Consider the following 12,747-nt stretch of genomic DNA (forward strand, 5'->3'; position numbering starts at 1 on the left):
GGAACTCACCGCGGCTGCTCCAGCAGGCTCCCGAGGGGATGGAGCGGCCGCGCCCACGGCTTACGTGCCTCACACGGGCGGTTGGCCAGTTGCCAGTTAAGTTACAACTACCGTGCGTTGCCACCGTCACTACAATGTGCATCGGTACCCATCATATATGATTGCGCTAGTGCACTAGTCTGCAACTAACCTCAGTGCGGTGCAAGCACCCACCAAATCAGTGCGGTGCTAGCACCCACCAAAGGACCTGCATCAATATGAGGCCAAGAGCTGCTAAGAGTCAGAACCGTAGCTGCGCACTCATCAATCAATTCTTGCGCCATGTCATAATGTCACATCCTTCCTGCCTCGCAGTGCCTTAACCCCTGCCACACTCCCGACATCCCATCCCACCCCATCTCTAAATTCGGGCATGGTATCCCTGCGATCGGACGAGTCGTCCGGAGCACATTTGGTATGCCCGCACGGGCCATCAGGACATCAGGTCCATCACAAGCCGCAGTTACATTTACTGAGCATGGAGTTCACGCCAAACGGCCGGCTAAGCATGCAAGTTCACGCACCCGTGCAATGTCACGACATACAAAGTGAAACGTGGGTCCTGGTCCTGGTCCTGGGGAGGCGCTCCAGGCTGCCTACAGGACCTTGGGTACAGCAGCTCAGTAGCTCACAACAGCTCACAACTTGAGTGCCTAGTCGTCTCAGGGGCAAAGGCAATCTCGCGAGTGCCACCTGCACATGAGCTTGAATGCGGAGTTGAGATTAGGCATGCCCCGTCCCCACAGTTGCAACCGCCCAACGGTAACGGTGGGGTCTCTCTGCACGTTCACAATTCCAACAGCGCCACCAAATGGTAGTACAGTAGTCTAAAGCGTTCGCAGCTGTCCGCAGCGTCCTAAGCACGCTATACCAACGGCAGTAATGATGACAATGTGCATGCACATGCCAGCATGCATCGCACACGTAGCCACGCCAGGTCTTACGCCGAACAATCTTCACAGTGCATGCGTTCATTCGTTCCCCACATACAGGTTAGGTGCACTTCGTAAACCCCGCCAGCCAGGGCCGTCCTCACAAGCGCACGCCTAGACAGCAGCCCCGCCGGCGGTTGCACTGCGCGACGCACTGACCACCACCACCGCGCCCGTGCCGCCAGCCACCGCGTCAAGCGCCGCCGCCAGCGCCGCCGCCAGCACGTGGCGGTCAGGTCCGGTCGCCGCACCCTTGCTTGGCAGCTGGCCACACGCATTGCTTGCCTCCTGCGGCCGCAGCAGTGCGCGCGACTTACCGGCGTTGGCAGACGCTGCTGCGGCAGCGGCGCCCGCAGGTGGCAGGCTGCTGGTTTGCGCCGCCGCCGCCACTGGCGCCGCCTTCACGCCTACCAGTGTCTCTACCAAATCCAGCCCGTGGGAAGCCTGGCTGTCGGAAGTCTGGGCGGTCTGGTCACGGCTCTGGTCCTGGGTCTGGTCCTGGGTTTGGTCCTGGGTCTGGCCCGGTGTCTGGTCCGTGGCTGCGGCCTGCTGCAGGATGCGCTCCAGCTCCCGCGGCGACACCGCACTCATGGCGCCCACCAGGGCCGCCGGCGAGCTGGCGTGGCGGCCCGACAGCTGCAGCGGTCGCAGCGGCGACGCCGCCTGTGCGAGAGGTGTGGGCTGGGCCTCTGCGGCCACCTGGCTGTGCGGTGCGGCCGCCTGCACCTGCGCCTGCACCTGCACCCCCTGCTGGCCCGAGGGCGCTGCGGGCTGAAGCCCCGCCCAGTGCCACTCCCTGGGCCGGCCCTCCAGACCTGGCCCCTCGCTGCCGTCCCAGCTGCGCCGCACGCCGCCCGCACTCCACATGCGCAGTCGGCGCGCGGCGGCCGCGACGTCCTCGGCTGACAGCGCCGCGGCGGCCGCACGGCGGCCACCGCCGCCTGCCCTGGAGCAGGTCCCGCCCACCTTGTCCGCCGCTGGCACCCGCCAGCAGGCCGGCTCGGCCCCGTTGGCGCCGCCATCCATGCCACCGCAGGCAGCGGCCTGTGAAGGGGCGGCGCCGCTGGCGGCACGCACGGTGCTCAGGAGCCGCCTCTGCAGCGACAGCAGCGGCAGCGGCGGCATCGCGCCGCCGTCGCCGCCGGGCACCACAACGCCCACAGCTGCGGCGCTGGGGGCGGCGGTGGCGGCCAGCAGGGCGTGGCGCTGGTGCCTCAGCGCGCGGGGCACGGCGCGGGACAGGAAGGTGTCCGCGGCGCGCAGCCTGTGCAGCAGGAGGAGGACGGGCGGGGAGGTGGTCACATACGCCGCGCAAGGCTCACGCAACTTACAGGCCCCCTTCCCCATGTGCTTTCCTACTACACGCTTGGTGAGTCTACAAGCAGCATGGAACCGCAAAGAGGCGGTGTTTGGTGTGGGTGGGGGGCGCGCTCTCTGCCGAGATGCACCGCAGCACTAGTCACCAGTCACATCGGGTAGCAACTCGACCTCTCACGCATCACACGCACCTGCCGTGCCGGATCAGCAGCTCAGCATAGAAGCACGCCGCCGCCTGGCTGCCCGCCGCCGCCGCGCCGCCACGCAGCCGCTCGCAGCGCGCCGCCAGCAGCGACACCAGCAGCGGCTCGGCCACCGCCAGGCTGTCCATGCCGGTGCCGGCCACGTGCGCCAGGAAGGCCTGCACCTCCAGTGCGGCCGGCGAGGCGGCGCCGTACAGCTGCCGCCGCACCGACAGCGCGCGCTTGCCCCACTCCCACGCCGCCGACCAACGGGCGTCGCTGGCCCCGCCTTCCACGTCGCTGGCTGCCGTTTGCGACTCGGCGCCATGCGTGCCGCCACTGCCGCTGCCGCTACCGCAGACGTCAACACCCTTTGCGCCAAAGCCAGAGCCCGAGGAGGCAGCTGCGGAGGCGCAGACCGCCGCCAGGAGAGCGGCCTCCGAATGTCGGGCCGCCAGAGCCATGCCGGGGGCCCGCTGCAGGCAGTCGGCCACCTGCTGCCGCCCGTGCCGCTGCAGGAGCTGCTGCTGCATGAGGACCCGGGTGTGCGCCTCCGCCGCAGCGTCCGCGCGACGCCGGAGCACCTCCGGAGGCTCAGGCACAGGCGTGGCCTGTACCGCTGCGCCGCCGCCGCCCGCCGGCACGTGCACAGCACGCGCGTGCTTGTCCGGCGCCCATGCCGCCTCAAAGCACCGGACCGCCTGCGCCGACACCTCCGCCGCCTGCTGCAGCGCCCGGCTCATCGCGACAGCATCTCCGCCACCACCGGACAAGACCGGGGCTGTCCCCGCCGCTAGGTGCCTACCCGCCGCCGGCGCTGCCGCCGCCGCCGCCGCCGCCAGCAGCTGCAGCCCTGCCAGCGCGCTGCCCGCCTCCGCCAGGACTGCCAGGTGCACCGCCGCCGCCTCGGACCCGCCGCCGCCGCCGCCGTCGGTCGCCGTCACGGCGGCGTGGGGCACTGGCACGTCCCGGCAGGCGGCGGCGTAGGCTCGTGCCAGCGGCTCCTGGCAGGCCGCCGCCGCCGCCGCCACACGCGGGCAGGGCGGCTCCGAGCATGAGGGCAGCAGGCCAGCTGCGTCCTCAGGAGCGACGGCGGTGGCGGCTGCGGCGGCGGCGGCGGTGGCGGCGGCTGTGTCCGTGTCGCCGTGAAAGGAGCTGGACTGGATGGAGGGCGAGTTGCCTGTCGGCCCGGCATTGCCGCGCCAGACCCCACGGCCCAACACAAACCACGGAATGGCGGCCGGTGCGGGGACCGCCTCTGCGGCGTCGCCGCAGATGCTGCCCCGCCTGGCGCCACCCGCACCCGCGCCCGCACCCACGCCCGCGCCCGCGCCGCCCTCGCTGCGCATGCTGCCCTCAGACACACGCGGCGTGACCGGCGGCGGCCCTCCCACCCGTGTAGAGGGCGGCAGCGGCAAGGATGTGGCCCGGTTGAGGGCCACGATGTGGTGCTGGTGCTGGTGCTGGTGGCGTGAGCCGTCACCAGCTGCTGCCACCGATGCCCCGCTGCCTGACGCGGCGGCGGTTGGGCTGCCGATGGGGCAATGGTCGGCTGCAGCAGCGGCAGCAATACCCGTGGGGCTGCTGCCAGCGGGCGCCCTCACAGCCGCCTCGGCGCCGGACGGCGGCGGCGCGGTGGCAAAGGGGATGCTGGCAGAAAGGCGCAGCCAGGTGCGGGCACGGGCGGCAAGCAGTGCCGCCTGCAGCAGCCGTGTGGAGCGCTCCAGTCCTGCCTCCGGGGCCGTGCCGTCGGACACGCCTGTAGGTCCGGCGATGCGCACGCCCTGGCCAGCCCTCCTGCTGCAGTTGCCGCCTGCTGGGCCTCCGGCGCAGTGCCGCAGTGCGGCGCTGTACAGCCGAGCCGCTGCCATGGTCAGCCCGCGCGCCTCCGCGGCCGCGCCACGCAGCGCCGCCGCCTGCGCCGCCAGCAGCTGCAGCTGCGCCAGCGCACCAGCCCCACCCTCACCACCGCCGCCGCCGCCGCCTTGGCTGTCTCTGTGCCGCGACCGCTGCAGCAGCTGCAGCGCCTCGGCCTCCGCCTCCGCCGCAGCCCGAGAGCAGGCCGCCAGCGCCCCGACCGACAGGCCCACACCGGCGGCATCAGCACCCGGTGCACCTGACGACGGGGGGTCGAGACCGGGGATGTGCGCGGCTCCCAGCCCCAGACCCAGCGCCGCCTGCAACAGCAGCGCCTGCGCGAGCAGCAGTCGCCGGGCTGCACGCACGGGCGCCGGCGCCTCGGCCTCCACCGCCGCGGCACGGCCCCAGCACACGGCGCGCTGCAGCAGCCGCCCCGCCTCTTGCAGCTGCTCCCACTGCCGCCGCCGCGCGCACGAGCCCTCCTCCGGCGCCGCTGCGCCAGGGGCTGCCGAGGCACCGGCATGTGACGGCCGCGCGGACGCGGGTGTGGCGGCGGGAGCGGCTGGGGACACAGTGGCGGCGTTGGCGGCGCGCAGCCACGGCAGTGCGGCAGTCAGAAGCGTGGGGTCCCGCAGCCGCGGCGGCAGCAGCTGTCGGGCCCGCCGCACCCAGGCCGCGGCCTGCGTGCACTCGGGATCAGCTCCGGCGGTGGCCGCATCTGCCGCGGCGCCCGCCGCCAGCACAAACAGGGCGCCCCCTGCAGCGGCGGCGCCCTCTGCGGTGGCGGCGGCGGCTGCCAGCTGCTCCGCCTCGATGTCCAACAACGCGGGTGGGATGGTGCGCAGCATTGACAGCGCGGCCGACTGCGCCATCACCGGCGAAGCTCCAGCTGCACAGGCGGCCTCCGCCTCCTGTACAGCGGCCTTCTCTCCAGCGGCCTCCGCCTCGCTGTCGCCCTGGGTGCCGTCGCCCGCGCGCACCTCGTCGTCCTCGCTCTCATCATCATCATCCGACCAGGCCATGCCCTCCAGCTGCGCCTGCCGCCGCAGCCCGCCGTAGGGCTGCAGCTGGGCCTGCTGCAGCTGGCGAGCTGCCGCCGCTGCTACCAAGCTCTCCACCCCAAACGGCACACACAGCAGCTGCGCCACCGCCGCCGCCACCGTGCCCTCCGCCGCCTTCTGCTTGCCCTGGACCGCGTCTGCCCCGTGGTCAGCAGTGCCGATACCGCCGCCGCTGCCGTTGCTGCCGCAGCACGCCAGCAGCCCCAGACCCACCAGTCTGTCCAACAGCGCTTCCGCGTCGCCGCCCACGGCGGGTGCCGCGCCGCCACCTGTGGAGCGGGCGCGGCAGGCGCCCGCCGGCTGCGGCTCAGCGGCGTGTGTGTGCGGCCCAGCAGCGCTGTCTGGCGAGAGCGCCGAGCCGCCACCGCTGACGGCGCCGCCACCGCTGACGGCGCCGCCGCCGCAGCTGCCCCCAAACAGTGGGTTGGCGCAGCGGCGCTTCCAGGGCCCCACCTCAGGGCTATGTAGTGTCGCCGCCAGCACAGCCGTCGCTTCGTCGCGGCCTAGGGCGCAGGCCGCCTGTGCCGCGGCCGCTGTGCACAGGGCTTGTAGCGCCCGCACGTGCACGGCGGGCAATGCCGCCACCGCCATCGCCACAGAGTCGGCTATGCCCGCCGCGTCTGTCTCTGCTTCTGCCGCAGTAGATTCGTATTCCCGGCCGTGGCTTGGCGAACCGCTGCTGAGGGCGGGTGGAACGCCTGCGCCACCCTGGCTGCTGCCGGCACTGTGGCAGTCGGCGCTGTCCGGCTGGTTGCGCTCCAGCCAAACCAGACCCGGCCACACGCGGAATGCATCATCTCCAACGCCGCAGTCCCCCGCTATCAGCAGCGGCCCAGACAGCGACTCTATGCTGAGCGTCAACCCAAGAGGCCCTCGTCCGCCATTCATCGTGCACCGACCGCGCGAGACTGTCTGTGCAGAGTGTGGCACCATCAGCATGAAAGCTTTCTAATTGATTGGATTAATGCGCTGAGCGGAGAGTTACAACGGAAAGCTGAACGCCAGCTCGATGGGACCGCAACAGGCTCTTCATCTGCGCGGTCTTTACTGCAGCGAGCGCCGCGACTCACCCAAGCGTCTTGTGTGTCAAGGATAGTCCAATCAAGTCCGAGATATTTGCTGCTGCCGACTTCCACCTTCGCTTTCGCGCGCCAGCGGGAGACCAGTAGCGACGTAGCGCTCAGTCTCTAGTACTATTAGTCCGTTTCGCGCTCAGTAATGTCAATGCGAATGCAGCTTACAGCCAATGTAATAGTGTCTGTATGCACGCCATGGTTTCTTAACTGCGTTGTCGCAATCCGGCCCGCCTATGTGTCGAACTTTTGCCATCGCGCACTCCATGCCGCGCTCAGCGATTTTTCTCTTGCCAGCAACAAATACACTTCATTCACATCATCGCTATCGAGAACTATAATACATCCACGTGGCCCACCCGTCGTCATGGCCCTCTTAGGCCCTGCCCTCATACCCCCGGCAGGGGGCAAGGCAAAGGGGGGGGGGGGGGTAGGAGACAAAGTGCCAAACCCCATGCCCCGAAATCCCCGGGGGCCCCCCTGGAGGGGACGACCGAACCCCCCACGGACAAAAACCTTTCTGTTATGGCGTCCAAACCCCTCCATTTTATACCGAAGTGGTGCCAATCAACTCCTCTTGACGAACGCTATCATGCTATGCCATCAGCGGTCCGGTTCGCTCAACCCTCAGCCGTGTGACGAATGGACAGTGTACACCGGCAGCCGTGTAAGACGTGACTTCATCGCACCAGCGCTTGAGAGCCGAGCCGTGTTAGTGCGCAGGTGTCCAGGGTGCGCAGGAAACACGTGCCGACATGTCCACGCCAGGAGCCCAGGACGCGCAACTTAGCCCTCCAACGGTTTGTTCAGGCTTATCACGGCACAACGTCAACATATGAGCCTCGTGTGCTGCGTTTGGCCCCTAGTTCTGTTTGAGGGGCGCTTCCCGAAATCCGCCAGGATGTGCTCCCGAAACCCGGCTGACTCCTGGGGGGGCGACCGACCCCCCAATTTTGGCGGCCGAGAACTTCCTCACCAGACCAAGTCCTGACAAAACTAAAAGTACGTGCGTAATGCTCCAAACCCTCACTTGAAGCTCTACAAATTTGAGCATGGGGTAGCATTCTGAGCTTTCTACGCCCCCCCTGCACCCGGTGCCAGATGCCCACCGCTGCACCATGATGCCCTCCTGCATGTTCGTGCACCTGGCCGAAGCCCCGTGCATGAAAATAATTAAGAACCAAACGTCTCAAAACATCTCTGAACTCGCAGCCCAACCCAGGCTGTGGACCTTGCGCCGTGTCCCTACAAGGCCACCCCGCGCCTTGCAACAGCCCCGGCCCCCCAGCTCATGAGTCATGACCACCAGAACACACCCGGGAGTCAGCCCGCGCCCCCCTCAGCTGTCAGCCGTCATGGCAGCGTAGACCATGACCCGTAACCCTCCGCTGTCCCGCAGTACTCCAGCTTTCCCCACCACCGGCACACCGCACAGCACGCCCCGCCAGTCACAATCACACGTACCGGTACCCGCTCTCTCCGTACAGTCCCCGGTCGCCCCGTCACTCCATCGCATGCGCCCCCTCGATGTCGGCACGGCACATCGGGCACTGCGCCCGGGCCCCGCCCGCGCCCGCGCCCCCGCCGCCGCCCGGCGCCGCCTCCGCCGCCCTGTCCCTCAGCTGCTGCAGGCAGCCGCCGCACAGCACCACGTGGCCGCACGGCTCCAGCAGCACAGCGCGCGCCGCCTCCATGCACACCACACACAGGTGGTCGTCCTCCTCCTCCGTGTAGGGGTGCTGCTGGTGCTGGTGCTGTTGGTGGTGCTGGCGTTGAGCGTGCTGGTGGCGATGCTGTTGGTGTTGAGCACTGTGGTGGTAGGGGAAGTGCGCTTGCCGGTTGTGGTGTTGGTGTCGGTGCTGCACGTGTTGCTGCGGGTGCGGTGGCATGCTGCGACTTGGATAGGGGCCCGCAACCGCCGCCCCTGCACCCCCCGCTGCTGCCGCCGCCGCTGCTGCTGCCTGCCTGGCTGCAAAGGCCGCAGCCACAGCATTAATTTTGAAAGTGCCGGGGGCAAAGCCGCTGCCACCCGCCGCTGCGGCTTGCTGCTGCTGCTGTTGCGCCTGTAGCTGGTGCTGCTGGAACACGTACTGCTGCTGCTGCTGCTGCTGCTGCTGCGGCTGCTGCGGCGGCGGCAATTGGCGCGGAAAGGGCGGCTGCATCCCCTGCACCGGCTGCCCCGGGGTCGCCATGATGGGGCGAGGCACCGTGTACGGCACCGGCTGCGGGTAGCCCGGCGTGACGGCGGGTGCGACCGCGGCTGGGTACGGCACTACCGGCTGCTGGTACGACGCCTGCGCCTGCGCCTGCATCGGCCGTTGCTGCTGCTGCTGCTGCTGGTATGCAAACGGCATCATCGTCGGTGGCGCCGCGGCTGGCGCCTGTGCCGTCTGCCCGAATGCCACTGGCGCAACCTGCTGCACCTGAACCTGTTGTTGCCGCTGCTGCAGCAGGTAGGCTTGGAAGTGCGCGGGCGTGAAGGGCCGCGCCGCAGCCCCCATGCCCGGCCCCGGCCCCGCCACAGCGGGCTGCTGGTGCGGGCGCGCCGCCATCAGGTGCGCGGGCAGCGGCAGCTGGCCCGGGTGCGGCGGCTGTGATCCCGCCGGTCCCGCAGGCACCGCCGCCGCAGCTGCTGCAGCAGCCAGCGCCCCGGGTGCTGTGGTCGCGCCGGCGGCGCTGGGAGCAGCAGCGGCAGCGACCGGGCCAGCGGGCACCAGGCCGCGGGCGGCCGCGGCCTGCTGAATCCTGAGAGGCGGCGGCGGCGGCGGTGATGGAGGCGGAGGAGGACCTGCAGCCGGAGCGAAGCCTCCAGCGGGCCGGAGCATCTGAGGCGGTGGCTGCGGCGGCAGTGGCTGAATGAACTGGGGCTGCGGCGGTTGCCGTTGCTGCACGGTTGCGGGTAGCGGCGCGGGTGCCTGGTACGGCCGCGCCCGGCCAGGGGGCGGCTGGTAGGCGCCCGGCGCACCCGCCGCCGCCGCCACCGCCGCCGCCGCCGCCTCGCCGGCACCGACCCCGGCTGCCCGAGCCCGCAGCCGTGCCAGTAGCGACATGCGGGAGTCACCGTCAGCAGCCGTGCCGGTGGAGGCAGACGCCGCACCGGCCGCGTCAGACCCGGACTCGTATGCGACAGCAGCTTCTCCAGTTGCTGCTGCTGCCTCATCAGCAACCACGCTTCCCGGCTTTTCCAAAACCTGTCCGCCAGAGGGCACATCCGCCTGCGGCTGCGGCACTGGCAGCGCGGCCGCGGCGGCCGCCCCCAGCGCGTCCGCATTGGACATGTGCACGCCTGTGTACATGGTGCCTGCCGCCGCCGCTGCTGCCGCTGTGGTTGGCTGATGGGCCTGTCCACCGCCGCGGCCGCCCTTCTGCTTCTTCTTCTTCTTGCCGCCCCCCGCAGCCGCCGGCAGCGTGCCGCCAATAGCCGCTAGACGCATTAGCATTGCCATGTCGTCCTCCTCGCCGTCGCCGTCCAATGCACCGCCGTCCCCGTCACTGCCGTTTTGTCCAGACCTCCCGTCCTCAACCTCCGACCGTGAAGCACCTTGCCCAGCTTCCTTGCCCCCCTCGCTTGCGCCTCCCGCGTCCGCCTCCCTGCCCGGCCCTGTCGCATACAGCTGCAGCGCGGCCCTGTGCGGCTTGGCGCCGCGTTGCTCGCCCCTGACAGCCGCGCGCTCTGCCGCCGCCCGCGACGCGAGCTCCCGCACATGCGCCTCCAGCTCCGAGCCCGGGTCTTCGCTGTCGTCAAGCACCTCCACCACAGACCGCCTCGCCTGGTCCTCCCGCTGCCGGACCTCCCTCGCCTCCTTTTGCCGCTCGGCCTCCCTCATCCGGTCCTCCCATTGCTGCTGACCCGCTCTCTGCGCCAGCTGCCGCTGCCGAGCCGCAGCCTGGCGCTCCGCCTCCCGCCGAGCCCGCGCCGCCTCGACCTCCCGCTTCCGAGCCGCCTTCGCAGCCGCCTCGGCCTCCTCCTCCGCCAGCAGGGCTGCCGCCGCCGCCTCGGCCGCCGCCACCGCCTCCGCGGACGCCGCCTTCTGCTGCAGTGCCGCCCGCGCCTCCACCGTCATCCTCCGGATCTCCTTCCGCACCATCAGGTTCGCCAGCCGGCGGGCCTTCTCCTCCTGCTCCCGCTGCGCCGCCAACTGGTGCAAGGGCCGCCGAATGGCCGCATGTTTTCAGGGGTGCGCTATGCCGTAGAAATGCAGTGCCACTGGGCCACACAGGGCCACTGACCTCGCCTCCACCTCCGGTACGTCCGGGATGCCGCCTCACCCCCCCCCCACAGACATAACTGCAATGGCGCCCGCTGCCCGCGCTACCCCCGCTCCCATCCCGCCCTCCCCGCACACACACAAGCTCCTGGCCTGCCCGCCCAACGCGCCCGCGCCAGCCCCCACGCCGCGCCTCACCCGGTGCATGCGGCAGTTCACGCAGTTGCACGGCCCGCTGCAATACTCATAGCCGCCGCCGCCGTCGTCGTCGTCGTCCTCGTCATAGTCCTCATCCTCAGTGTAATCCTCGTCCTCGTCATACTCATCCTCGTCCTCATCGTCCTCGACCAATCTGACGTGGGTCATAGCGCTCGCCGCTGCCGCCGAGGGGCCCGCAGCAGCACTGGATCCAGCGCCAGTGCCGCCGCCAGCCCTGTCGGCCCTGTCGGCCGCGGCGCCCCCGGCTGCTCCCGCTGGGCCTGCCGCCGTGGCCGTGGCCGCCACCGTGTGCAGGTGCGGGAAGCGTGTCAGGTACGCCCCGGGCTCCGGCCCCTCGGTGGGGATCTTGATTAGCGACAGGTCGGGCGGCAGCTGCACCGGGAAGCCCTGTGGGCGACATATGCACACATACCGTACACATGAAACGCACAAGCAACTTCGTGAGTGACTCCGGCGCATAGGCGAATCTTGTTCAGTTTGCTTTGCGGTACACTACACCAGTAAATACAAACCCACAGGGTGCTGGTCAGGGAGCTGGTGCCGAGAGGCAGGCAGGGCGCTACGCGGCAGCGCTTGCACACGTGTACCGTCTCCCGGCAATACAGGCGGGCCTGGCAGCGCCCCCCCCTGTCCCCGTGACTTGGCCTATGCCAAAAGGCTGATGCTGGTGGGTACGCCTGCAGCCTGGACCCCAGCCACCTCGTCAGTGCCCTCCCGCCACCACCTCACCAGCGAGGTCATGAAGCCGCTGAGGATGTCGCCGGCCTTGCTGTTGGGATCGCCCCAGCCTATGGACCGCTTGATGCGCTCCATCTCCTCAGGTCTGGGCACCAGGTGCGGCTGCAGAGGCGGCGGAGCGGGGTTGGGAGTTGGGCTGGGGGTTGGGTTGGGTTTGGGGTTAGGAGATGGAGCGCATCAAGCGGTCCATAGGCTGGGGCGATCCCAACAGCAAGGCCGGCGACATGGAGGAGATGGAGCGCATCAAGCGGTCCATAGGCTGAGGCGATCCCAACAGCAGGCCGGTTTGGGGGTGTGGGGGAGGGTGAGGCTAGATGGGGCAGCGGGTGCGCATGGGGCTGCGCGGTGTGGCTGCACGTGCGTGCGACTCCGGACAAGGCATCCCTTTAGGCATGTTGTGCGCAACAGTGCCCTGGCAAGAGAACCACCACCTGCACTCGCTTGCCAAGCAGGTTTGGGCTTTGACTTACTGGGAGGTGAGGAACGTGGTAGACGCCATCGGCGTCTTGTTCTGTGAGCAATCGGAGGGACACAAGGTCAAGTGGCCGACGACACGCACGGTGCCGTGTGCGACAACCTCAGAATAGACCTTTCCCCCTCAGCATGTTTCCCCCACCGGAAATCACGCCTGATGCGGACACGCACCACCATATAAAATAACCAGTCTTGCCAGGGCCGGGACAAGCTCGCGCGGGAATCCCGCGGGGGCGCTCTTACAACATCAGCGCCCCTCAGGTCATGCGCATTTTGAAGCATAGTATCTTACCGACAGCCCTTGTGCCCGTCCTCGGCATCCTATGTTCGCCGACAGACTCCTCGCGCGCCAGCCCGCTCTCGCACCGCCTGGATAACTTCCAACCAAAGGCTAATTACAAAGGCATGTATTCGTTAATTACATCGGACGTTGCTTTAGAGTTTGGACTTTGGAGCAGTAGCTCAATCATTCAATGTTTCAAGCAGGTTGCTAGCAATTGAAATCCCATGAACGTCCAGAATATGGATACGTAACAATATCACGCGGACAAGCATTTTGCCATGCGTGCATGCCACCCGAATGGTCACCCGCGGGTGTGCCGGGCTGCCTGCAGCCCGTCCCCCCCCCCCCCCCCAAATGCCTG

The 12,747-nt window shown here is 68.8% G+C and overlaps 2 protein-coding genes across 3 annotated transcripts; both read right to left on the reverse strand.

Moving 5' to 3' along the window:
• Window positions 1-89: 89 nt before the first annotated feature.
• CHLRE_02g142750v5 (uncharacterized protein) lies at window positions 90-6,570 on the reverse strand. 2 transcript variants are annotated; one of them, XM_043060186.1, is made up of 3 exons: window positions 6,462-6,570; window positions 2,480-6,303; window positions 90-2,235 (listed from the first exon to the last, which is right to left on the reverse strand). In XM_043060186.1, exons 2-3 carry the CDS (start codon window positions 6,277-6,279, stop codon window positions 1,086-1,088), a joined length of 4,950 nt encoding a protein of 1,649 aa, XP_042927796.1. In that variant the 5' UTR covers window positions 6,280-6,303; window positions 6,462-6,570; the 3' UTR covers window positions 90-1,085. The 2 variants fall into 2 exon arrangements, with proteins under 2 accessions (XP_042927796.1, XP_042927795.1); XM_043060185.1 differs by lacking the exon at window positions 6,462-6,570 and having other exon boundaries at window positions 2,480-6,310.
• CHLRE_02g142700v5 (uncharacterized protein) lies at window positions 6,361-12,610 on the reverse strand. Its single transcript, XM_043060181.1, has 5 exons — window positions 12,396-12,610; window positions 12,100-12,140; window positions 11,621-11,731; window positions 10,871-11,278; window positions 6,361-10,603 (listed from the first exon to the last, which is right to left on the reverse strand). The coding sequence occupies exons 1-5, from the start codon at window positions 12,421-12,423 to the stop codon at window positions 7,967-7,969; spliced, it is 3,225 nt and encodes a 1,074-aa protein (XP_042927794.1). The 5' UTR covers window positions 12,424-12,610; the 3' UTR covers window positions 6,361-7,966.
• Window positions 12,611-12,747: the final 137 nt, after the last annotated feature.

The sequence above is a fragment of the Chlamydomonas reinhardtii genome, chromosome 2 (genome assembly GCF_000002595.2).
Source record: "Chlamydomonas reinhardtii strain CC-503 cw92 mt+ chromosome 2, whole genome shotgun sequence".
Lineage (NCBI taxonomy): Eukaryota > Viridiplantae > Chlorophyta > Chlorophyceae > Chlamydomonadales > Chlamydomonadaceae > Chlamydomonas > Chlamydomonas reinhardtii.